Below are 27,738 nucleotides of genomic sequence, written 5' to 3'. Positions count from 1 at the left end.
ATGTGTTTCATCAATTTCAAACGTAAACTCGCGAGGTGGAGAAGTGGAGACGTTGTCAAGGTCCGTGTGTGTTGTTGGGGCACCATGTACTTTGTGTGGTGTGAATGAGTATTAGCAGAAGCTGCATGGTGAAAGTGTTCTTGATGTTGCAGAATTTGAGAGTAATTGTGAAGAGAAATCTATGAACATCCGTGAATGGGTGTCCTTTATAATACAGCTATGTGAGTTTATGCAAGTTTTTTTATATTCTTTTCATCTGTTGCAATGTAAATCATATGTTATTTTTTGTGATATATTTCCTCTTGTTTGTGAGGCTCATGAGTGTAAGAGTTTTGAGAGTAATTGTGAAATCTGTGAACATCTGTGAATCTGTCTCTTATAATACAGAGAGAAGATTAAACCAAGTTGAAACTAGCCAACGTGTGTATCTTCTCATTCATCATCCAAAAAAATACACAACGCAGAACTACTACACAGGCAGGGGCGGGATTGAACCTTGGACCTCAGAACCGCGAGGCCTATGATTTACAGTTGCGGTACTGTGCTGCCCATCTTTTTCTAATTTCATACATTTTTGAAAATGCCCTATGGAGCCACGAGGGTGGTGCTAAAAAGGCTCGAGAGCTGGTGACTTACTCCTGGTCTTGTGCCGTGATTCTAAAAATGGTGTTAACCATGAAAGTTTGTGGCTCGTTGGTTTAGGGGTATGATTCTTGGTTGGGGAGCAAGAGGTCTTGGCTTCAACTCCCGGATGAGCCCCTCTAAAAGGTTGTCACGTGTTATACCATGTGGCAAAAACATAACTTCTTTGGCTTGTTGGTCTTGTGCAATGATTCTCAATTGTTTCCTCTTACCAGCTCCCCAGTAAAAAAAAGAAAAAGAAAAATTGAGAGCCCTCCAGAGTACACCTCTATGTCACATTGTATATAAAAGATAATCTGCAATCCTAATAAAACATTAAGGAAAGTGCAAAAGAAAGAAATGTTGATCAATTTACAATAATCAATACATTAATTGTTTGGTATTCATTTTCACTAGGGCAGTGCTAAAAAGCTGCATGTGACACAAGAGCCATGAGAATCCTGGTCAAGTGGCATGATTAAAAAAAATGCCAACAGGTACACCTTGTGGCTTGTGAGTTGGGGCGGGGGCAGGCTTCTTGCTTAGGGTGTGAGAGGTCCCAGGTTCAAAGATCTCGGTATCTTAAACACTATGAATGTGAAATAGAATGTTATGACTTAAGTTACAGAATGGTGTGTAAAGTACCAAAAAGCAGAAAAGTCAGACATTTGGGTTCACACAAGTATGAAATGGATTCCCTCAGGAAAATAAAACATTCACATTGACCACAACTGCCAGAGGGCAAACATGCAGTAGTGGGCATGTACGTTTACACAATTAAATAAAAACCAGATGAGACTGAAAGTCACTGATGGTGTCGTGGTACACACACCTGATTTTGGTGTGGGTAGGGTAGGTTCAATTCCTGCTGAGTAATGGTGTCAATTATGTGCCCTGCAAATAAGTGGCAACCAGCTCATAGTGTGCACTGTCTTTTGTGTGATGTTCGCTGGGATGGGCTCCGGCACTCCAGTGACCGTTGTGGGGATAAGTTGCTTAGGATCATTCATACACGTCATTGGGAGTGCAAAACCGGAACTACTTTTATTTTCAAACATCCACACTTTTTCACCCCATTCAGAGTGAGAGCAGACAGAAATCCCAACAATAACTACAACGACTATGAATAAAAAGCCAACAATGCATTTCACATTTAACATGCCAGTAAAGTTGTGCTGTCGAGCAGCGAAACAAGATGGCAGCATAATATCGAGCCTCCGCTCAACTCCGAATAAAAACATTTAACTACCCGAATACAAGTGTAAGAGTGACTTTGAAAAATGTCTGAGACCACATCAACGACCAGCGGTTAAAGCTATGCGTGGACTCGTGGCACACAAAAGCCAAAATCTAATCAGCAGCACGGAGAAGAGCACGAGGAGGCCTGTGAAAGCGTGGGAGACATGGCACCTGTGCTAACGGAGCTAAACGCCCTCCGCTTGGATTTTGCTTCCAGGTTCGACACCATATACTGCCAATTGAAAGACATGAACAACTCTATCAATGCTTTGGAGCACAGCATGGTTGAGGTCAGGAACAACGTAGCCTCCAACACAACATGTGTAACTGAAGACGAGGAGTACAAGTCATCCCTGGAAGATGATTTGGAGGTGGCTAAAGCGGAGCTACCTACTGCTGCCAAACGCATCACTCTTTTGGAAACCAAGGCGGATGATTTAGAGAACCGGGGGCGCCGCAAAAATCTCCGTCTGTTTGGCCTACGTGAAAATGCTGAAATGAATCGGTCCTTATTGGAGTTTGTGGAGCACGAGATACCAACATGGTTGGAACTAGGCGGTGACAGGAGCTTCATTCTTGAGCGTGTGCACCGGACTGGCCAAAACCAGGGCAAAGTAGAGCTGTGATCATTCGATTTCTGAAGTTTCAAGACAGAGAATTTGTTCCACGCACCGCAAGGCAGCTCAACATTACCCATGAAGAAAAGAAGCTCACATTTGCACCACATTTGTCGGTCGAAACCATGGGCCAACGCAATGAGTTCAACGTGGTGAGAAAGAAGTTTGTGGAGAAAGGGCTTTACTGTGGATTCCAGATTTACCCCTGCAAGTTGAGAATCCTACATGAAGGAAGAATAGAGCTGTTTGTGACGCCTAGAGAAGCTGAGAACCTTTATCAGACAATCACTTGAACGTTATGATGAGCTTCATGATACACTCTTATCTCAGACCTTTATAAGTTGTGCCCCTCTACCGGTTTTTGGTTTAGCTTATATAGTTATTGCTCAGTGTGTGCTTGGTCAACAATGGTCACTTTTAGTTAGTTTGACCTATTACTTTTTCTTTTGATTTTATTCATTTATTTATTCTTGTGGAGGGGGAAAAAGAGTAGTAAGTTTCAGGTATGCTAGAGTTGCTATTGTATTATTTATTTATTTTTGGGGCGGGTTGGGTGGATGCCACCATTTATGTTTCTTTCCGTTTTTCGTTTGCTTGAATAGTTTTACTACCCCTCCTTAAGGTGGATTGGTGTTTGTCCCCATATCTGTTTTATTTAGAGTAAGGGATGGGGATGTTTTATAGATTTTTGTTTATAAAGGTTCATATTGTGTTGTTTAGTTTAAGTTGCACAGACGTTATGTTAATCCAAGTCACTGTTTTGATAATATTGAATTTTGTATGCTTATGGAAAGTACAAGTCATAAAATTGTTGATTTAAAGATTACAAGTTGGAATCTCAGGGGTCTTAAAAATCTTAATAAATTCAAACAGGTTATTAATAGAATTAAATTATTGAATGCTAATGCAGCCCTATGGGGGGCACAAACCAGTGCAATCTGTAGGCTGGTCCCAAGCCTGGATAAATGGAGAGGGTTGCGTCAGGAAGGGCATCCGGCTTAAAAACTGTGCCAAACAAATATGAGCGTTCATCTAACGAATCCCATACCGGATCGGTCGTGGCCCGGGTTAACAACGCCTGCCCCGGGCACTGCTAACCTGCAGGGCGTCGGTGGAAATTCAGCTACTGTGGGTCGAAGACAAAGAAGAGGAGGAAACCGGATCCATCGTCAGAAGAAAAAGAGAAATGCACAGAGCCTACAACTGAGTGTAGGGACTTTGAATGTTGGGACTATGACAGGAAAAGCTCAGGAGTTGGTTGACATGATGATTAGGAGAAAGGTTGATATTCTGTGCATCCAAGAGAGCAGGTGGAAAGGTAGTAAGGCTAGAAGTTTAGGAGCAGGGTTTAAATTATTCTACCACGGAGTAGATGGGAAGAGAAATGGAGTAGGGGTTATTTTAAAGGAAGAGCTGGCTAAGAATGTCTTGGAGGTGAAAGGGGTATCAGATCGAGTGATGAGACTAAAATTTGAAATTGAGGGTGTTATGTATAATGTGGTTAGTGGCTATGCCCCACAGGTAGGATGTGACCTACAGTTGAAAGAGAAATTCTGGAAGGAACTAGATGAAGTAGTTCTGAGCATCCCAGACAGCGAGAGAGTTGTTATTGGTGCAGATTGTAATGGACATATTGGTAAAGGAAACATGGCCGATGAAGAAGTGATGGGTAAGTACGGCATCCAGGAAAGGAACTTTGAGGGACAAATGGTGGTGGACTTTGCAAAAAGGATGGAGATGGCTGGAGTGAACACTTATTTCCAGAAGAGGGAGGAACATATAGTGACCTACAAGAGCGGAGGTAGAAGCACGCAGGTGGATTATATTTTGTGCAGACGATGTAATCTGAAGGAGGTGACTGATTGTAAAGTAGTGGTAGGGGAGAGTGTAGCTCGACAGCATAGAATGGTAGTGTGTATGATGACTCTGGTGGTGTGTAGGAAGATTAAGAAGACAAATGTAGAGCAGAGAACCAGGTGGTGGAAGCTGAGAAAGGGAGAATGTTGTGCGGCCTTTCCGAAAGAGGTGAGACAGGCTCTCGATGGAGAGCAGAAGCTCCCGGAAGACTGGACTACGACAGCCAAGGTGATCAGAGAGACAGGCAGGAGAGTACTTGGTGTGTCATCTGGTAGGAAAGGGGAGAAGGAGACTTGGTGGTGAACCCCAAAATACAGGGAGCCATACAAGGAAAGAGATGAGCGAAGAAGAAGTGGGATACTGAGAGAACTGAGGAGAGGTGAAAGGAGTTCATCGAGATGCGACGTAGGGCAAGGTAGAGGTGGCAAAGGCTAAACAAGAGGCATATGAAGACATATACACCAGGTTGGACACGAAAGAAGGAGAAAAGGATCTTTACAGGTTGGCCAGACAGAGGGATAGAGATGAGAAGGATGTGCAGCAGGTAAGGGTGATTAAGGATAGAGATGGAAATGTGTTGACTGGTGCCAGTAGTGTGCTAAATAGATGGAAAGAATACTTTGAGATGTTGATGAATGAAGAAAATGAAGAGAAGGAAGAGTTGAAGAGGCAAGTGTGAAGGACCAGGAAGTGGCAATGATTACTAAGGGGGAATTCAGAAAGGCACTACAAAGGATGAAAAATGGAAAGGCAGTTGGTCCTGATGACATACCGGTAGAGGTATGGAAGCAATTTGGAGAGATGGCTGTGGAGTTTTTGACCAACTTATTCAACAGAATACTAGCAGGCAAAAAGATGCCTGAAGAATGGAGGGAAAGTGTTCTAGATCCCATTTTTAAGAACAAAGGGGATGTTCAGAGCTGTGGGAACTATAGTGGAATAAAGATGATGAGCCACACAATGAAGATATGGGAAAGAGTAGTGGAGGCTAGACTCAGGACAGAAGTAAGTATCTGCGAGCAACAGTATGGTTTCATGCCTAGAAAGAGTACCACAGATGCATTATTTGCCTTGAGGATGCTAGTGGAAAAGTACAAAGAAGGTCAGAAGGAGCTACATTGCGTCTTTGTGGATCTAGAGAAAGCCTATGACAGAGTACCAAGAGAGGAACTGTGGTACTGCATGCGTAAGTCTGGTGTGGCAGAGAAGTATGTTAAATTAGTACAGGACATGTATGATGGCAGCAGAACAATGGTGATGTGTGCCTTAGGTGTGACAGAGGAATTTAAGGTGGAGGTGGGACTGATAATGGATCAGCTCTGAGCCCCTTCCTGTTTGCAGTGGGAATGGATAGGCTGACAGATGAGGTTAGACTGGAATCCCCTTGGACCATGATGTTCGCAGAAGATATTGTGATATGCAGTGAAAGCAGGGAGGATGCAGAGGAACAATTAGAAAGATGGAGACATTCACTGGAAAGGAGAGGAATGAAGATTAGCCGAAGTAAAACAGAATATATGTGCGTGAATGAGAAAAGTGGAGGGGGAAGAGTGAGGCTACAGGGAGAAGAGATGGCGAGGGTGGACAATTTCAAATATTTAGGGTCAACTATCCAGAGCAATGGTGAGTGTGGTAAGGAAGTGAAGAAACGGGTCCAAGCAGGTTGGAACAGGTGGTGAAAGGTGTCTGGTGTGTTATGTGACAGAAGAGTCTCTTCTAGGATGAAGGGCAAAGTTTACAAAACAGTGGTGAGGGCGGCCATGATGTACAGCTTAGAGACCGTGGCACTGAAGAAACAGGAAGCAGAACTGGAGGTGGCAGAAATGAAGATGCTGAGGTTCTCGCTCGGACTGAGCAGGTTGGATAGGATTAGAAATGAGCTCATTAGAGGGACAGCCAAAGTTGCATGTTTTGGAGACAAGATTGGAGAAACCAGACTTCGATGGTTTGGACATGTTCAAAGGCGACAAAGTGAGTATATTGGTGGAAGGGTGGTGAACATGGAGGTGCCAGGCAAAAGAGCGAGAGGAAGACCAAAGAGAAGGTTTATGGATGTGGTGAGGGAAGACATGAGGGCAGTTGGGGTTAGAGAGGAAGACGCAGGAGATAGGCTAAGATGGCAAAAGATGGCAAGATATGGCAATCTAACTGGACAAGCCGAAAGGAAATGAAGAAGAAATTATTGAATGCTAAAATAGTACTCCTTCAGGAGAGTCATTTGACTGATTCAGAAATCAAAAAGCTTAGAAATAGGTGGCCTGGAAATGTAATATATGCATCATACAATAATTATGCACGGGGTGTTTTAATTCTTGTTCACAAAATATACCATTACAAATCACTAATACAATTCAGGATCCAGCAGGGGGATATGTGACAATCCAGGGTACTATTTTCTCTCCTGCATTTAATTTGGTATTTGTTTCTGGTCCAAATGAGGAGAATCCTAAATTTTTCAAGACCTTTTTTTCACAATTTCTGCTTTACATGGGTCAGTCGTAATTGGCGATGACTTTAATTGAAAATTAAATCCTGTATTGGATCGTACTACAGGTTTAGATCCAAGTAAAGGGAAAACAAGGACAATTTTAAAACAATATAGTGTTGATTTAAATTTAGTTGAAATTTGAAGATATTTTAATCCTTCTAAAATGGAATTTTCATGTTATTCAGGCGCCCAGAAATCTCGATCTTTTTTGTCTCTCTAAACCTTCTGTCAAAAGTTAAAAACTGCTGGTATGATAGTATAGTGATGAGCGACCATGCACCAATATCTATGAATATTCGAATAGACAAACTTTGTCACTGCCCCTGCAATTGGCGATTTAAATCTATATGGCTGCAGAATGAGAACTTTGTTTCCTTCATAAAAAGTAAAATTGATTTATTTTTTTTAAATTAATACAGATCAAACGGGAGCCTGTACAAGATGGGAAGCATTCAAAGCTTACGTTCAAGGAGAAATTATTAGTTATACAAGTTCTAAATCTAAACAACAAAAAGCAGAGATGTGTGATTTAGAGAAGCAAATAAAGGAGTTAGAAAATGATTTAGATCAGGTAGATGATACACTTAAACATAAAGAATTGCTATTTTAAAGAAGTAAATATAATACATTATCTACAGATAAAGCGGCAATAAGTTTATTGTGGCTTAAGCAGCGTTATTACGATCGAGGTGAAAAAGCAGGTAAACTCTTAGCTTGTAGGATCAGGAAATTTCAAACAGAACGGGCAATTAATAGCATAAGGAGATCCAATGGAGACTTGACTGTTGACCCTCAAGAAATTAATAGTACTTTCAGGGATTTCTATGAACAATTGTATAAATCCGAGATACAACAGACTTCGTTTGAGAGGGATGCATTTCTTGATTCACTTGTATTTCCAGTGCTATCAGAGGAGGCAAAGCAAAACTTAGTTGACCACACGCCAGGGCTGTCCTCTTTCCCTAATGTTGTTCATTTTAGCCTTAGAACCCCTGGCCATGTCCATTCGTATGGATAGAGGCTTGACGGGCATCCAAATTGGTGATCAAGATCACAGAATCTCTCTTTATGCTGATGACATAATTCTCTTTTTGACTAAGTTATCCACGAGCCTTCCAAATTTATTGGAGCAAATTAAAAAGTGTGGTAGTTTCTCAGTTTATGTGATTAATGATACAAAGTCATCCATTTTATTTTTAAGTATTGAAGAGAGATTTAATCATGTGGTTAAGACTCCTTTTTTTGAACGCGAGAGATGGATTTACTTATTTGGGAGTCAAAATTTCCCCTGACGTTAACAATATCGTTCAGGTTAATTATGACCCTTTAATCTTGGAGGTACAACAGTTACTAGACAGGTAGATGATTATGCCAATTTCAATGTTGGGACGTATAAACATAGTTAAAATGACCGTTTTGCCAACATTTTTATATATTCTTTTCAAAAGATACCTCTTCCATTACCTGACATCTTTTTCACTAGACTCAACAGAATGCTCCTGAATTTTATTTGGAATAATAAAAAAAACAGATTAAGACTACGGTTGCTTTATATGCCTTATGAAACTGGAGGGTTACAATTTCCAAACTTTAAAATGGTATTACTGGTCTGCTCAACTACGCTCAGCTATGTATTATTTTTCAACATCACCATCACCCTCTTGGGTAAAAATAGAGCAAGCAACAGTACCACACCTTCTATTAAAGTATTATTTATATTCTGCTGAGAATAGAATATTAAAATGGCAGACATAGAATCCATTTTTGAAAAATACTATAGATATCTGGTTTGAACCATACAAACATATAGGGGGACACTCCTTTACTTTCACGCTTCTCTCCCATATGGGGTAATGTGACTTTTAAAGCTGAAGGAGCAGATGGAGGTTTTAAATTATGGGCAAATAATGGTATAAAATCAATAGGTGACCTTTATGTAAATGGTGAAATTCTCTATTCCCAATAAGCATTTTTTCCAAATATCTACAGTTAAAACACTTTGTCAGGACAAATCAAAAGCATAATGTATGAACCCCCTTTGTCCAGTTTAGAAGTTATTTTCCAGTCAGGTTTTCATGGATGTAAACAGATATCTATGCTCTATAAATCTCTAGTCTCACATGATACAGAATCAAGTAAAAATAGATTAGAGGCATGCAAACTAGATAAAGAAAATATTGAAGTCATTGATTGGGAACATGCCTTCAAGCACCAAAAAAAAAAAAAATAAAATACTAGAATGAGGCTATTACAATATAAATGGCTGATGAGGATTTATGTGACTCCTGTTAAACTTCAGTGGACCCCTGACATTCCAGACGTGTAGAAAGTCCTCTAATGACAAGGGTACTTTATACCATTGTTTATGGGATTGTTGCAAAGTCAAAGATTATTGAAAATCTATTGTTCAGACAATTTCTACAATAGTTGGAATTCAGATTCCTCATTGCGCAACACTGTGTATCTTAGGTATATATCCCAAGGATTTTGCTGCTAATAAAAATAAGGCCACGCTTATAGATTTTGGTCTCCTGCAGGTCATTATTTTGGAAAAAAGTGGACGTTCCTTCAATAAAAGTATGGATGTTGGAATTGGGATTTTGTGTTGCACTGGAAAGACTCACGTATATCATGAGAGGAAGAGCTCAGGAATTTGAGGACATATGGAGACCTTTAGAAGAGTTTTTGAAAAAAATGTGAATTATTTGTGATTTGTATGCTTTCTTTTTTTAACACAAAAATGTCTGTGCATACTGTTTTTTGTTTATGTTTTTTTTGTTTTACTGTTATTGTGTTGTTTTTGTAAAATTATATATGAAAAATCAAATAAATATGTTTAAAAAAAACATGCCAGTAAAGCAAATCCTTTTCCCGGCCAACAGAAGCCGATATTCTCCCAGGGGGCCCAGCAGTTCAGAACCAGAGACGAAAAAAAGTTGGCATGATCTCTGTGTGGGTTTTCTCCGGCCACTCTGGTTTCCTTCCATGACATGAAAACATCAATGGTAGATTGACATGAAGAGTCATCATCATCGTCATTATCATCATCTACCCTTTTTAAGTTGTTGCTGATTTATTCATAAAAGATTAAAACACTTCAAATAAGTAAATGAAGTGCGCAGTGCTGAATGCCTTTAATGCTGAAACCGGAAATGAAAGATTATCTAGAAAATATTCAACTAAGTTCCTTAAACGCTGAAAAAGAAATGGACACAATTTTCAAATGATCCTACTTTGTGCCCTGCCTGACGATGGCAGTTGGGGGTCTTCAGGATGGGACTTGAGACGTGAGGTGGGGGAGGGGGGGGGTTGTCTGAGAGGTGATGCCTGCAGCCAGACTCTCTCAAGTGCAAGAGGACCAGGAAACCGAGAGAAAGGAAAGGAAAAGGAAACTGAGCGTTCAGGCAGCTTTTTGCCTCTAATATTTTGCTGTTTTTGTGTCTCAACACTAATTCCTCTAGAGTGTTGTTTTGATTTCTGTTTTTCGCTTGAACTTGAATTTCCAAGGAAAGCCAGACCTGAAAACTTTTTTCTCCTGAATAAAAATAATTTTTTTTTTCTGAAATAGTTTCACGTATTTTTTTATTTTTTTTTTGCAGTCAAACAACATGGTGGTTGCCAGTGCAGCAGTTATCTTGTTTGACTCGTCCTTCCTTCCTGCCTTGTTTACTTCTTTCTTTTCTTGTTTCCTTCTTTCATTTATTCATTGCTTCCTCCAATCCCTGTTTTCTTTGTTCCTTCCTTATTTCCTTCATTTCCTTGTTCCAATGTTTTTTCCTTCCTTCCTACCTTTATCCCATCATTTTATCCTTGTTTTGCTTCCTCAATTCATTCTTTCCTTCCTACCTTGTTTCCTTCCTTCCCTGTTTTTCCTGTCTTCGTCATTTCCTGTTCCCTTCCTTTCTCATTTTGTTGTGTGTTCCCTCCTTTTTTTCTTCCTTCCTCCAACAGCTCCCTTACAAGCAAGCAACAAAACGATGTCTGTTTCCACCCGGGGACCTTTCGCGTGTTAGGCAAACGTGAAAACTATTACACTATGGAAACAACGGTGCTGGGCACTTAACCCAAAGATCGTCATGAAATCATGTGACTTTTGTTTACACTGTCGGTTAAACAAAGCATTGTTCAATGCTAAGTCCGTTGAGACGAAACAAAACTGTCTTATAGCACGACACCCAGAGTTTGTCTGAAACCATTGAACATTTAGAAAGTGATAATAAACGAAGATACGTGTAAAAATTTGAGACACTTGCATAGAGGATCCACATTCAATGCTGAAGTCGATGTTTTCGCCGATAAAACAGGTTAATCCACAGAATTGTCAATCTTGATCATCACTTGACTAAACAAGAGAATTTAAGATTTTGCCCGTCACGACCCAGAGACGAACTTGGCCTGTGCCAATGAAAGCACTGCATCCTTACCACTAGACAATCTGACTTGGTATTCCCTAAACGGGTCAGTACTGGATCGTTAACATTCTCACTGCAGCCAACAGCTTTATCCAGCCAACTTTTGTGGCAGTTTCCACAAAGCTGTGATTGCGTAGTGGTTAGTTCTCATTCCTTGTTCAATTCCGGGTCACAGCTTGTATAAAGCCCCTTAATCGCCTTAATCGACAGTGAAAATTGTATACATGGGTTTGCAGAAGGTGCGGGTTTTGTGTAGGGCTAGTGGCACAATGGAAAACGCGTGCGACTACAGATCGGAACATTCTAGGTTCAGCTCCTGGCTAGCTTGGTGTGTTTTTTGTGTTATCAAAACCAGTTCAAAATGATGTTTTAGTTTTGTTCACCTTAAATGTCTTCTTTGAAGGTTAGATCACAAATAGATATATTTTTTCTTGATACCTCAAGAACTCCTATCAACCGCATCTGCCATTTTAAAGTAATTACATAGCAGAGATGCATCAACAGGGGGAGAAACGTGTTCAGTTATGCGTGCCTGGCAAGCATTCCAAACTCTGTGCCAATTACTTTGAATCGGCATGTTTTGCAACAGCATTAGATACAAAAGTGTACTGAGCCAGAGGCTGAAACCAGATCCGGTGCCAACTATTTTTTCCTCCGGCCATCGGGACCGCCACTGAAAAACACATGGTACTTTTCAGGACTCTCATCTTTACGACAAGTCAACAGATACATGGCAAGGGTTTTGTGTGCTTTGTGTTATAAAACTATTTTAACAAGGGTAGCAGGCTATATACTGTCATAACCAGAAGTTGGAGCCAAATGCATGAATTGGGAAATGTGGAGGCAGTTCGGGAAATATCTTTATTCAGTCTAGAGTCGGTAACCAGGCAGGCAGTCCACGAAAGCAGCAGTGATAAAGACGTCAGACTTACGGGGTAGGTCGGGAGACAGGCAGAGGTCGCTATGCCGGCAGTGGAGATCAGAGTCAGGGAAGTGCGGGAACGAGGCATCAATGGCAACGATCTGGCAAATGCCAGTGACAAACTCCAACTTAACATCATCATCATACATCATCTAATTACAGTCCCAATGTAAAACAGCTGAGAGCGGTGACAGGTGTCACCAGCCAGGGCAGTGGCCACGCCCCTCTTGGCCATGGTCCAGCCTGGCTCATGACATAGAAAGGTTGTGTTGTGTCACTAAAACATATGGGAGTACATAATATTCATAGCCGTGCTAAAAAACCTACTGGCACACATGGAATGGCATGATTTCAAGCCATGACTGGGAAAAAAAAAAAAAGAAAAAAATCTTTTAAATTACAAAAACACAAATATGGAGGTAATTCATTGCTATCAGTTTGATTTCGAATTTCTTATCTGGAATTTTTAACATTCAAATCCAACATGTAAAAAATTCAACATCTTAAATTTTTTTGTGCAAAAATATTCACCCTAAAAGTATGTCTGAAAAATACACCACAACACAAAGAGCTCTTATTTCTGTAACAATGTGAAGATAAATTCAATGCAAGTTCACCTTTTAAGCAACTTAAATATTTTAAACATAATAACAGCAACTCGAGGTAGCCATTCAAGGTATATCCATCCATCCATTTTCTGAGCTGCTTATCCTAACCAGGGTTGCGGGATTATTGCTGGAGCGAATACCAGCAATCTTCAGGGAGGACGCAGGGGACACCCTGAACTGATTGTCAGCCAATCACAGGGCACATGGAGACAGACAACAGTTGAGAGCAATTTAGAGTCTGCAATGAATACATGTTTTTGGTTGTGGGAGAAAATAGGACTGCCTGGAGAAAACGCACTCAGTCACGGGGAGAACAAGCAAACTCCATACAGGAGGGGCCAGGATTTGAACCCGGTCCTTAGAACTGTGAGGCCATTACCTATTGACAGCTCGGATTGACTCCAGCACTCCCCGCGACCCATGTGAGGATAAGCGGCTCAGAAATTGGATGGATGGATGAATGAAAATTACATATGTTATTAACTTCCATATCTATACGAAAAAATAAATATGAGCGGAGAGCGTGTCATCCATGCGCAAAGTTGCGGAAGTCTCACTCGACATGCAAGTGGTAGCCATATTGTCTGCAACATCATCAGCAAACGTCACACTGGGACATTCGCTATTGAAAACACGTAATGGCACCTGCTGTGGGAGAGGAACAAGAGAGATATTCAGATTTTTCTGACGCCCCTTCTGACACGGAAGCTCTTTTCAAAGAAGAGAACATCTCGGAATCGAGTGAAGTAGGGTTATTTAGATGATATGCGGGTCACTCATGACAGACTCCCGACAATATGACAGTATGTAGCATACTCAGAGCCACCCCCGGCCCAGTGCCGCGAGTGTTGTCGTCCCCCCCCAAACAAATTTTTTTTTCATAGCTCTATACACACCTACTTGTCATTTGGAATCTGCGAAGCTCTCGTCCTTTGCACCTGTGCAATTAATTTTTCACGACGAACAAGGTCTTTTGGAAAACTGTGAATCAGGAAGTCCAAGACTCCTCAGTGCACATTGTGCCCGGAAGAGGAATAGACCCCGTTGTGAATTCCTGTCTTTTCACTTTGCTCCTTCTGCAGGTAAAACTGCCATCAACAGCTTCAACTGTAGACGAAATATGTTGAATATTGTTCACGATCTGCCGAGTTTTAATTTTGGTGGCACACGCATTATTTTAAGGACGATATTAATGTCAGGTGACGGTTGTTCTAGAGTTGCGTTAGTTACGTGGCAGTGCAGAGCCATCCATTTTGTCCAGCGTACATGCGCCGACCTTATGTGTTGCGTGTCGTTGTGTTCCATGCTGTTGTGATTACTTTGTGAGTGTGTCGCCGTATTTTCCAAGACAAAATGAAGCAAGTTTATGGTTCCTTGTTTATTGCAGTTGCAGAATTTAAATGCACTTTATTTGAATTGTAAATCTGTGAAATTAACACTTTAAAAACGTTATATGTGTTTCATATGTGACACTGTAGAAGCAAAATGTCTTCTCGTTTTGCTGGAATCTAAATGAAGTGCACATTGCATCCGGAAGAGGAAGACACCGCGCTGTGGATATAATTCTTATCACTTTGCTCCTTCTTCAGAGGAGCACTACATTTAAAATCATCTTCACACTTTTTATGATCTTCGTCAGAGGAGTGTGTGACGTCATGTCGTCACTATCTGATCGAGGCCATCTGCTTGTGATACTCCACAGTGCCCATATTTAGAGTTTATCAAATTTGGGATTTTGTGCTTGAGCCAATGTTTTGCTTGAAAGTGCATTGGATTAAAGACATTTTAATTCTTTTTAATGGGGAACATGGATTTGATGTGCAAACAAATGGAGTCAGTCTCACCGGTTGAAGTGTATTTTATGAAGGATCACATACACTTTATCACCAAAAGTCAAAGTTTCTTTCCAGTCTATTTCAATTAATTATTCACATATTTGATATTGACACCACTAAGACATGGGACAAAATGCATGGATGCACAAGAAAATAATACATTTTGGAGCAATTGGTAAATAAAGAATTCCCTTTTGTACACTCGTTTTTCATCAACAAAATCCAACATTAAAATCAGTAGCACAGCTGTAGAGGGAAAAGGAATGTGCTGTAAAATGAAGTAAATCGTAATCAGTACTTTTTTATATATTCACATTCATTTTATACATGATAGAAATCGGGTGGAACAAAAGAAATTATGGATTGGGAAATATTAAGGATGTCATAAAAATGACAACAGGGCAACAAGTATCACTTTCATTAGAAACCTCACCAAAGAAATGTGGCTTCATGTCCCCAAAAATATATGCAGACATTTCGACTCAAGGCAATTTAATACTGTTTGTTCTTAGGACCGGGATTAAAATCCCAGCCCCGCCTGTGTGGAATTTGCATGTTCTCCCTGTGGTTGCGTGGGTTTCCTCCTACATACCAAAAACATGCATTGATTTGAGACTCCAAATTGCCCCAAGGTAAGATTCTGAGTGTGATTGCTGCCTGTCTCCATGTGCCCTGCGATTCGCTGGCAACCAGTTGCGGGTGTACCCTGCCACCTGCTCGAACATATCTGTGATAGGCTCCAGACCTCTCGTAACCCTTGTGAGACTAAGCGGCCTAGAAAATGGAGGGATGGATGGATACATATATTTTGAATTATTAGCCCAATATTTTAGCTTTTACGGATCAGATAAGGTCAAATCAGATCATTTGTTATGGGTCGAAGTTGCAATAAATGCTTGTACACAAAATACAAGAATATTATCAATAGTAATTTCTTTCATTTTACACATTTACTTTTAAGGCCTCTTAAAACACGCGTGTGTCTGAGCCTGATACTTAGAAGAGAATCCAACCATTCATCCATTTTCTTTGCCTCTTATCTTCACAAGGATCGCAGGGCAAGCTGGAGCCTATCCCAGCTGTCAACGGGCAGGAGGCGGGGTTCACCCTGACCTGGTTGCCAGCCAATCGCAGGGCACATCGAGACAAACACCCGCACTCACAATCACACCTAGGGGCAATTTAAGTGTCCAATTAATGTTGCATCTTTTGGGGATGTGGGAGGAAACTGGAGTGCCCGGAGAACACACACGCAGGCACGGGGAGAACATGCAAACTCCACACAGGCAGGGCCAGGATTGAACCCGGGTCCTCAGAACTGTGAGGCCAACGCCTTAGAAGAGAATCTTTGACAACTGCGCATTACCATTCTCAGTAATTCTTTTATCACAAACAGGACATGAAAAAGTTTTCTAACCAGTGTGTGTTCTGGTGTGTATTTTTAAGTCAATCTTCCGTGAAAATCTTTGAACACAACTGTGCAGAAAAATGCCTTCTGACCAGTGTGTGTTCTGGTGTGTACTTTTAAGGACATGAAAATAGTTCCTCACCGGTGTGTTCTTGTGTGTCTTTTTAAACTTTCAATCACAGAGAATCTTTGACCACAAACTGTGCAACAAAAAGGTTTCTCACCAGTGTGGGTTCTTGTGTGTATTTTTAAGTGTTCCTTTCGAGTGAAACTTTGACCACAAACTGAGCATGCAAAAGGCTTCTCACCAGAGTGTGTTCTTGTGTGTCTTTTTAAATCTCCCTTCCGGGTAAATCTGTGACCACAGACTATGCAGGAGAAAGGTTTCCCATCAGTGTATGTTTTTATGTGTGTTTTTAAATGTTCTTTCTGAGTGAATGTTTGACCACAAACTGAGCATGCAAAAGATTTCTCACTTGTGTGTACTTTCATGTGTTGTTTGAAATTTCTCACAGAAGCAAAAGCTTTCCTACACTGAGAACATTTCCAGCATTTGTTGGAAGTGTGACATGTCATATCACTTTCCGATTGTTGATCATCAACATCATCATCATCATCATCTGTTTGTGATCCTTCACAATGGTCTCCATCACTTGAGCTGTTCCTAGTTGGAGGCTCCGCCCCTCCTCTCTCTTCACTTTGACCTTCATCTTCACTCTTGAAATGAACACCAGTGGATGGAACCTGGATGATTTCTTCCTTCTCTTCCTCTTTCAAGTGTAGGATTTCTTTCTCTTCATCCTTAATGCTTTGAATCTCTTCACCCTCCTTTTCCTCTTTGATGTGAAGGGACACTGACTGCTGCCGCTCTGGATGAAGATTTTCACTGACATCTGCAAAACAAATGACAAACACAATGGGGTCTGATCTAATTTGTTTGCAACTAGAAACTAACTGCAAATGTAACTGCACACTGTAGTAATACAAATGGGCTGTCATTATTACTACGTAACTCACATTTGTGGCAGATAGCCACTGATAGTGACTTATGTAGTGATGGAGGACACATGAGCTTGGTTTTAGCCACCAGTAAAAAAAAAAAATCCATAACTGAAGGTGCTTAGTTTCCATTATTCCTCTACAAATGGTCTTATTTTTTGCTCAATACGATGAAATTGTCAATCATTTTCAACAATATCAATCAGTTTGGTGAATCATTAATTGCATTTCAAAACTTCCCTCTTTTTTATCCCAAAATTGAGCTATCTTTGTGTAACATTAGTGGCAGAAGTGGAGACAATTGTCTTATATTTTCTGTGAAGTCAGTCGGGTGGAATTTCCCCACCTCCAATTTGACCATTTTTAAGGGGACAGAAAAAAAAATCTTGCTCAAGCTTCATCGGTTTGTTCAAGTATGATACTTTACACTCTACACGAACAACTGCACCTCCAAACACCCGATTGTCAAACTCCTGAAGTTCACAGATGACTCTACAGTCATCGGCCTCATCAAAGACAGCAATGAGTGCATACCGACAGGAAGTGGCGAGACTGGAGTTTTAGTATGGCGAACACAACCTGACATTGAACACCCTAAAGACTGTAGACATGCTTGTAGACTTCAGGAAGGATACTTTACCACAACTGTCCAACTGTCTTGTGTCAACCGCCGAGCCCTTCAAGTTCTTGGGAATTACAGTCTCACAGGACCTGAAGTGGGTCTTTATACGTGAGTGGGTGGATACATTTGACTTGGCTCGTAATGGAACCCAGTGCTATGTCTTAAAAGTCCGATGTAACACAAATGGGCAAATAGACATTTCTCTTGCATGACATTGCGCATTTACATATCATGAACCCAACTCGTCTGCATAAAACATGACACACTTCATTCAGCAGGTCAGTGATACACTAATAAAGTGAAAGTTGTTCTTCTGCAATGCAACTGATAATAATGAAATCAAACTCAGAGAAGATACTTCTCCCTCACTTACCTTTGAACATACAGCCTGTTGTTTATCGTCCACAATTAGTTGTAAAAGGTGTGCTCTTTCCCAAGCTTTAATCCATCAAAGACACTTCGCCAACTGTCTTTTAGGCTTTGGAAAATTAATCAACTGGGCCCCTTGTAACCTAGCAGGATATCTTTCCTCAGAATTGAATGTTCCACAACCACATCTGAGGACCATTTTCTCCCTAACATTAAATTTTCAAAATGCACGCTACCAATAAACATTGTTGTTTGTGGGACCTGGCTGCAGGAGGGGCAGTACAAGCCAGGGGTTAAAACATTGCGGTTATCTGATTGGCTGTTATTGTACGAGTGATTGACATGTCGGAAAGGTGTATCAGTACTGTATACCTCCATCACAGTCTGGTTTGGGGCCCCCACAACAAGAACAAACTCTGACTGCAACGGGCAATCAAAACTGCTGAACGAAATGTCGGCACCACTCTACCTATTGAAGACTTGCACGCAACTCGAACTAGGTTCAGAACATCTGTAACAGAATGTCTCTTGTTCTTTTTTCTTGTTAGTATGTTTGTTCTTTGTTTTGAATGTCATACCACGGCAGCAGTGACTACCGGAGACAAATTCCTTGTGTGTCGTTATACACTTGGCTTATAGAGTTGTTTCTGAGTCTGATCTGATTCTGACTGCTGTCATATACCATTGCAAACTCAGATTAGCACAGCAGGATCCCTAAATTCGGATCAATTTAGTACACTGAAAAATCCCAAAATACAGTGGTACCTCTACCGTATTTTCACGGCTATAAGGCGTACTTAAATGTCTTGAATTTTCTTCAAAACGGACAGGGTGCCTTATAATGCGGAGAACCTAAAACGTGATCCATTGTCCAGAATTTGTAACCGATTGGAAGCATTTCCTGCTGACACGCTAGTTATATAAAGGAGAGGACAGCATGTGGAAGTTACAGGAAAAAGCGTGGGCATGGAGAGGACACTAATGGCATGCCTCCCAGAAGGTACATGATGCCTGTATGTGTTTTGTGCTAAACAACATAGCTTTGGCTAAGGTCCTCCAAAAATGGCACTAACAAAGAACAAAAAACCACCGTGAATAAACAAGCACAGCTAATGAACTCGGAGCTTGCTGGTATACTGGGAGCCTACAAGGCGAGGTGGCCCAAGTTGGAAGAACAACAAAAGCAATTGATTAATTAACAAAGAATAAACGATCGCCATGAAAAAAAAACAAGGAACCAACTTAATTCGCTGGACATCACCGTGAACAAAATAAAAGTGAAGTTGGGAACGATTGATGACAAATGGCGAACAGAACGTTATGAAGAGCCAGCCCTGGCGAATTACGCCACAAATTCTGAAAGGATTGTTGTGGATGCTTGGGCTAACGTGTCTGCTTCCACTTGAGGAACTAGGAAAACGAGCTTTGCCAAGTCGAGAAGACCAAGCTGAATTTCCGTGGAAACAAGATGAGGTGGCCCAAGAACAACACGAGCAATAGATTAATTAACAGAGAAAAAACAATCGCCGTGAAAGAAAAACAACAAAGCAACTTCATTCGCTGCACATCGACGTGAAGAGGGTCAGCAAAGCGAAGTTGGCGGCGTGGGATATACCTTATACGCAGTGAGTTCGGTTGTACTTTATTAACGTATTTAATAATGTAGCTATTGGATTTTCACGGCTATAGAGCGCACCTCATTTTGCCATGACAGCATGATTGAATCCATGGTGTGCGACATAAAATCTGTACAAACTCTTAAATAACTTTGAATAAGGAAGCGAAATGTGTGATGACTACAAAATAAGAGGATTGTTTCAATGGAAGTTGCAATGCAGCCCTATGGGGATCACAAACCAGTGCAATCTGGAGGCCGGTCCCATGCCCGGATAAATGCAGAGGGTTGCGTCAGGAAGGGCATCCGGCGTAAAAACTGTGCCAAACAAATATGAGCGTTCATCTAAAGAATCCCATACCGGATCGGTCGTGGCCCAGGTTAACAACTCCCGCCCCCGGCACTGCTAACCTGCAGGGCGTCGGTGGAAATTCAGCTACTGTGGGTCGAAGACAAAGAAGAGGAGGAAACCGGATCCATCGTCAGAAGAAAAAGAGGAATGCACAGAGCCTACAACTGAGTGTAGGGACTTTGAATGTTGGGACTATGGCAGGAAAAGCTCAGGAGTTGGTTGACATGATGATTAGGAGAAAGGTTGATATTCTGTGCATCCAAGAGAGCAGGTGGAAAGGTAGTAAGGCTAGAAGTTTAGGAGCCGGGTTTAAATTATTCTACCACGGAGTAGATGGGAAGAGAAATGGAGTAGGGGTTATTTTAAAGGAAGACCTGGCTAAGAATGTCTTGGAGGTGAAAAGAGTATCAGATCGAGTGATGAGACTAATATTTGAAATTGAGGGTGTTACGTATAATGTGGTTAGCGGCTATGCCCCACAGGTAAGATTTGACCTAGAGTTGAAAGAGAAATTCTGGAAGGAACTAGATGAAGTAGTTCTGAGCATCCCAGACAGCGAGAGAGTTGTGATTGGTGCAGATTGTAATGGACATATTGGTAAAGGAAACAGGGGCGATGAAGAAGTGATGGGTAATACGGCATCCAGGAAAGGAACTTTGAGGGACAGATGGTGGTGGACTTTGCAAAAAGGATGGAGATGGCTGTAGTGAACACTTATTTCCAGAAGAGGGAGGAACATATTGTGACCTACAAGAGCGGAGGTAGAAGCACACAGGTGGATTATATTTTGTAGGTGGATTATATTTTGAGCAGACGATGTAATCTGAAGGATGTTACTGACTGTAAAGTAGTGGTAGGGGAGAGTGTAGCTCGACAGCATAGGATGGTAGTGTGTAGGATGACTCTGGTAGTGGGTAGGAAGATTAAGAAGACAAAGGTCAAAGGTAGAGCAGAGAACCATGTGGTGGAAGCTGAGAAAGGAAGAATGTTGTGCGGCCTTTCGGAAAGAGGTGAGACAGGCTCTCGATGGACAGCAGAAACTCCCGGAAGACTGGACTATGACAGCCAAGGTAATCAGAGAGATAGGCAGGAGAATATTTGGTGTGTCTTTTGGCAGGAAAGGGGAGAAGGAGACTTGGTGGTGGAACCCCAAAATACAGGGAGTCATACAATGAAAGAGATTAGCGAAGAAGAAGTGGGATACTGAGAGGACTAGGAGAGGGGAAAGGAGTTCATCGAGATGCGACGTAGGGCAAAGGTAGAGGTGGCAAAGGCTAAACAAGAGGCATATGAAGACATGTACACCAGGTTGGACACGAAAGAAGGAGAAAAGGATCTCTACAAGTTGGCCAGACAGAGGGATAGAGATGGAAAGGATGTGCAGCAGGTAAGGGTGATTAAGGATAGAGATGGAAATGTGTTGACTGGTGCCAGTAGTGTGCTAAATAGATGAGAAGTTGATGAATGAAGAAAATGAGAGAGAAGGAAGAGTTGAAGAGGAGGACCAGGAAGTGGCAATGATTACTAAGGGGGAAGTCAGAAAGGCACAGAGATGGCTCTAGAGTTTTTGACCAACTTATTCAACAGAATACTAGTGGGCAAAAAGATGCCTGAAGAATGGAGTAAAAGTGTTCTAGTTCCCATTTTTAAGAACAAAGGGGATGTTCAGAGTTGTGGGAACTATAGAGGAATAAAGTTGATGAGCCACACAATGAAGTTATGGGAAAGAGTAGTGGAGGCTAGACTCAGGACAGAAGTAAGTATCTGCGAGCAACAGTATGGTTTCATGCCTAGAAAGAGTACCACAGATGCATTATTTGCCTTGAGGATGCTAGTGGAAAAGTACAGAGAAGGTCAGAAGGAGCTACATTGTGTCTTTGTGGATCTAGAGAATGCCTATGACAGAGTACCAAGAGAGGAACTGTGGTACTGCATGCGTAAGTCTGGTGTGGCAGAGAAGTATGTTAAAATAGTACAGGACATGTATGATGGCAGCAGAACAATGGTGAGGTGTGCCTTAGGTGTGACAGAGGAATTTAAGGTGGAGGTGGGACTGCATCAGGGATCAGCTCTGAGCCCCTTCCAGTTTGCAGTGGTAATGGATAGGCTGACAGATGAGGTTAGACTGGAATCCCCTTGGACCATGATGTTCCCAGAAGATATTGTGATATGCAGTGAAAGCAGGGAGCATGCAGAGGAACAATTAGAAAGATGGAGACATGCACTGGAAAGGAGAGGAATGAAGATTAGCCGAAGTAAAACAGAATATATGTGCGTGAATGAGAAAAGTGGAGGGGGAAGAGTGAGGCTACAGGGAGAAGAGATAGCGAGAGTGGAGGACTTCAAATACTTGGGGTCAACAATACAGAGCAATGGAGAGTGTGGTCAGGAAGTGAAGAAACGGGTCCAAGCAGGTTGGAACAGCTGGCGAAAGGTGTCTGGTGTGTTATGTGACAGAAGAGTCTCTTCTAGGATGAAGGGCAAAGTTTACAAAACAGTGGTGAGGCCGGCCATGATGTACGGATTAGAGACGGTGGCACTGAAGAAACAACAGGAAGCAGAACTGGAGGTGGCAGAAATGAAGAGGTGTTCGCTCGGAGTGACCAGGTTGGATAGGATTAGAAATGAGCTGATTAGAGGGACAGCCAAAGTTGGATGTTTTGCTGAGAAGGTTCGAGAGAGCAGACTTCGATGGTTTGGACATGTTCAGAGGCGAGAGAGTGAGTATATTGGTGGTAGGGTGCTGAGGATGGAGCTGCCAGGCAAAAGGGCGAGAGGAAGACCAAAGAGAAGGTTTATGGATGTGGTGAGGGAAGACATGAGGGCAGTTGGGGTTAGAGAGGAAGATGCAGGAGATAGGCTAAGATGGCAAAAGATGACACACTGTGGTGACCCCTAACGGGACAAGCCGAAAGGAAAAGAAGAAGTTTCAATGGAAGTTGCATTAGCTTTGTGGGCAGCGGATTACAGAAAAAAGGCCTGGTGACGATGTTAAAGAGGCTGAAGAAAGTGCTGATGAACCTCAATCTCAAAGGAGCGATTCACCTCATTGAGGACAAAACTTTTCAGCAAACAAAGGTTGCGTTACGGCCTCAGATGCATGCCTCGGTATGCTGAGGCTTCCTCCGGCGATTCTGCTTGTTGTTATATGGAGGAAGAATTCACACAAAACATTGCCGACAATATGGTACGAGCTGTCGTGTTTTGCAATTGTGTTGATGGTTGATTGTCCTTGTCCAGGGCAATTTTGAAGCAGAAGGAAAAACAAAGACAACACCATGTTTTTCGCAAAGATAAAAACCTCAATTACACCACCAGCACCACCAGTAGCAGATTCTCCGAGTGAGGAATGTTAATTACGTACTGTTAGAATGATCATGATTACAATTATCATGGACTTGCAACACAGCCAAAGTATTATCCTTGTTTCGATGATTCCTTGCACACAGGAATGCAGCCAGACAAAGTATCATCCTTGCTTTGAAGAGTCTTATTCAAATGACGAGCCCCCCACCCACACACAGGTGCAACTTCTAATCCTCTGAGAAGTGGCACATCATTATCAAAGAAAGTGCCTTTGTTCACTTGCTCACCCCTTCTTTTGACCTTGTGTGTTTTTGAAATTTAAAAAAAAAAAAAAAAAAAAAAAGAGTACGCAAGAGGCTGTTTCAGAACGTGTTTGGAGACTGTAACTGGCCTGTCTCTCATGTCCTCCTGATCAGAAGAAAGACGACTTCTTGTCTGTTATTTCTGCAATTATTCCAGCAAATTAGGTGGTAAACCCAAGATGTAGGTACTGCAATAAAAGGTTACATGTGCAGCACAAGATTTTTTATTGAAAAAAAATCTCAGTGGGTCCATTGGCATGCTCCTGGCTTCCAGCCCGGGCTGGGCGTAGCCAGCCAATCAGTAGACACACACCTGTGCCTCATGAACTCTAATGACACCCAGTACATATAGGACCCAGGGGACGACTAGTCCTCCGCCAGATCGTTGCCTTTGATGCCTCGTTCCCACACTCCCGTTTGCCTGACGTCTACCTTCCGTGTACCGACCCACGCGTGTCCCCTGACCGCCCTCGTAAGCCTGCCACTACTGTTATCTCTGCTTGTTTGGACTGTCTACCTGATCCCTGACCTTGGAACGAATAAAGGTTTCCTCTGTACTGCCTCCTTGCCTCTGGAGTCGTGCATTTGGGTCCGTGTAGGAATAATTGTGATCATAATTATCATACATCTGCTTCCAATAAAGAAATGCTTTGCTCTGCTCTAGATAATGTGTCAGCCTCCTTGCAGGAGATAGCAAGAACAAAAACATCTATTCATCAGAACTGCTGCCTGTTGAAGAAATGATGACCACACATGTTTTCAGCAATCTTCCACACACGCGCATGAACAAACATCTACACCTTGTTTCAAACTGTTTTGCATGACGTCTCCTTTTTGTAACATCCATGTAAATAAGGGGCGTCTTAAAACTAAATAAATAGAGGTGCTGAGGAGAGGATAATCAGAGAGTGCAGTGGTGAATTGTACGAGACAATTCCTCTCCTCTCTCCTGTGTCAAAGGAATTAACTTTCAACAATGGTTTGTTTGACTGGCAATATGGCGAGTCACGTGATTTTATGATGTAGATGCACAATCTCTATACAGCTGTGTTGCGTTCGCATTTACTTCTGTGCGGATGCACACACGAGCAGTGAGCCATGAATGTAGTTAAGCAGCAACAAGTAAAGCTCATGAAGTTCCCCCATACCACTCGTGGAGGTGCACTGATTCATGGGGTTGGACCACTAATTGGCAGTCAGAGAACTGACAGTCATAGAAACAGGGGGGAAATGGGCTTTACATTTAGCTACTTGGCAGTGCTCCTGAGGCCGGCTGGGCCCACCGGAAAGGATGGCCGCTTGGCGTGGGGGCTCCTTCTAATGGTCCATGGCTGCTCCTTAGGTTTCCACCCTCATTATTCTCTTGTCAGATGCCCATACATGCCCACCCCTCAACCCTTTCCAACAAATAAGGGACATTTTAGCATCTCTGGCCTGGCTGGGACTAGCTACATTGCGGACCCTGCGGGTTGTGTGGGGGTTCCTGTTCTCCTGGGGGTTGGTTTGGGGGCGTGTGGGGCAGTGGTGGAGGGGGGTTGGATTGGGTCCCTGCGGCCACCACCCGGTGCCGAGTTGTCGTGGAACCTTGGTCGGACCGGGGGTCCACCCTGGGTCACTTGGCCTAGGATGTGTCACAGGATTTTTCTCGAGCGGATCCCTGGTCCCCGCCCTGTCCTCGATTCATAAGGTGGGGTTTTTATCCTCCGTGTTGCAATCACAGGACATTTCTGTCAGGTTTTTTTTGCATGCACAATGGTCTGAATTCACTTCCATGCGTCCAGAGGCTCACACTCCTGGGATTCTTTCATTGGGTGTGGGACTACTCACTTATTGGAACAAACAACTCAAATATATATGAAGAGCTTCTGTATCACCTCACTTATATTCTCGTTCAATAGACTTCTCTAATTTACTTAGTACCACCACATTCCAGTTGTATAGGCCGATTCAAGATCCTGGTTTTGCATCCTTCTTCTCCTGTCCTTGTCCTGTGTCCTATCTTGTCCTGTTCTTTCTTCACAGGGTGGAGCACTTCAGTCCCATGCAACATCCACATTGAAGGTTTGTTGTATATATTGAATGATTTACTTTTCTCATTCTGTTTACACTTAGCACTTTTTATTTGTTTCCTCTCACGTCGCTGGAAATTCTGGTCGACTGATCAACTCTGATCCTCAATAAAACCATTTAAAATAGGAAGAAATCACAGAGGAAGCTCAAAAACTCCACTGTGACATAGTAAAACTGTTGTATCATAGAGTGAATGGCTATTCCCGTTCTGCTTGATCTAACAGCTGAACAGGACACACACGCACTTACATACATACACACATGCATCCATTTTCTGAACTGCTTAACCTCACAAGGGTCTCGGGAGTGCCGAAGCCTATCCTAGCTGATTTCAGGCGAACGGCAGACTCCACCCTGAACTGGTCGCCAGTAAGTACTAGGAAAGTATGTTCATAATGTTGCCTAAAATGCATCATCAAACGTAACTACAGTGAAGAAAATAGTATTTGAACACCCTGCTATATTGCAAGTTCTCCCACTTAGAAATCATGGAGGGGTCTGAAATTTTTAGCGTAGGTGCATGTCCACTGTGAGACAGAGGATCTAAAAAGAAAAATCCAGAAATCACAATGTATTCGGACCCTCAAAGACCTGTTAGTAAAACTCGTTGAGCAGATAAACAAGGTTGAGAAAAAAAACACCCAAATTCGCTGCTCATTATCCGAGGAGATTTTAACACAGCTAAACCTAACCTCAAACTCCCCAAATATAAGCAGCACATTAAATGTACAACGAGGGCAAATAACATCCGAGATCATTCTTATACATCCATCAAAAAAGCATATTGTGCAATTCCTCGTGTACCCATTGGCTCCTTTGATCACTGCTTGAAGTACTTAATACGTACATACAGACCAACCCAGAAATCACAATGTATGATTTATTTGTGTGATATAGCTGCAAATTAGTATTTGAACACCTGTCTATCAGCTAAAAATTCGGACCCTCAAAGAGCTGTTAGTCCGCCTTTAAAAGTCCACGTCCACTCCATGTATTATCCTGAATCAGATGCATCTGTGTGAGGTTGTTAGCTGCATAAAGACACCTGTCCACCCCATACAATCAGTAAGACTCAAACTTGTAACATGCCCAACACCAAAGAGCTTTCCAAAGACACCAGAGACAAAATTGTACAATTCCACACGGCTGGAAAGGACTACGGAGAAATTGTCAAGCAGCCTGGTGAAAAAAGGTCCACTGTTAGAGTAATCATTAGAAAATGGAAGAAGCTAAACATGATGGTCAATCTCAATGGGAGTGGAACCTATCACCTCGTGGGGTCTCAATGATCCTTAGAAAAGTGAGGGATCAGCCCAGGACCACACAACAGGACTTGGTCAATGACCTGAAAAGAGCTGGGACCACCGTTTTCTAGGTGACTGTTGGTAACACACTAAGACGTCATGGTTTGAAATCATGCATGGCACGGAAGGTTCCCCTGCTTAAACCAGCACGTGTCAAGGCCCGTCTTAAGTTTGCCAATGACCATTTGGATGATACAGAGGAGTCATGGGAGAAAGTTTTGTGTTAGGTGAAACTCTGTGTTTCTCAGCGACAGCCCAGAAACCTGTCTGATCTAGAGAAGATCTGTGTGGAGGAGTGGGTCAACATCCCTCCTGCAGTGTGTGCAAACCTTTTGAACAACTACAGGAAACGTTTGACCTCTGTAATTGCAAACAAAGGCTACTGTACCAAATATTAACATTGGTTTTCTCGGTGTTCAAATACTTATTTGCAGCTGTATCACAGAAATAAATTGTTTAAAAAAAATCATACTTTGTGATTTTACTTTATCTCTCTCACAGTGGACATGCAGCTACGATGAAAATTTCAGACCCCTCCATCATTTCTCAGTGGGAGAGCTTGCAATGTAGCTGGGTGTTCAAATACTTATTTTCTTCTCTGTAAGAATATCATTAAAATTATAATGCATAAAACAAGTGAGCCAACCTGCTCTGCGTAGGACAATTCGAGGCTGCAGATTGAACACAGGGTCCAGTAGTTGACGTTGTGGCTCCTCCTCCTTTTTTAGTCCATGAACTTCTTCCTCGTGCTCTCCAGTCCTTCTTGCACACATTTTCACAACAATTTTTGCG

At 42.1% G+C, this 27,738-nt stretch overlaps 1 protein-coding gene across 11 annotated transcripts in view; it reads right to left on the bottom strand.

The window, feature by feature from the left end:
- Nucleotides 1–14,604: 14,604 nt before the first annotated feature.
- Nucleotides 14,605–27,738, bottom strand: part of LOC133493833 (zinc finger protein 37-like) — a 53,558-nt gene continuing 40,424 nt past the window's right edge. For 10 of the 11 annotated variants that reach the window (XR_009793170.1, XR_009793166.1, XR_009793163.1 and 7 more), the window contains 2 exons: nt 27,593–27,738; nt 14,605–16,900 (listed from right to left, as the gene is read on the bottom strand). Coding sequence is in view for 2 of the 11 variants with exons in the window: in XM_061807733.1 (XP_061663717.1) it covers nt 16,146–16,900; nt 27,593–27,738 (901 nt within the window). In the remaining 9 variants the exon portion in view is untranslated. The remainder of the gene's footprint in view (nt 16,901–27,592) is intronic. The other variant, XM_061807734.1, reaches the window with a different exon arrangement.

This window comes from Syngnathoides biaculeatus, chromosome 20 (assembly GCF_019802595.1).
Source record: "Syngnathoides biaculeatus isolate LvHL_M chromosome 20, ASM1980259v1, whole genome shotgun sequence".
NCBI lineage: Eukaryota > Metazoa > Chordata > Actinopteri > Syngnathiformes > Syngnathidae > Syngnathoides > Syngnathoides biaculeatus.
The sequence above is the reverse complement of the archived record's forward strand: the minus strand, read 5'-3'. Positions and strand labels throughout refer to the sequence as shown.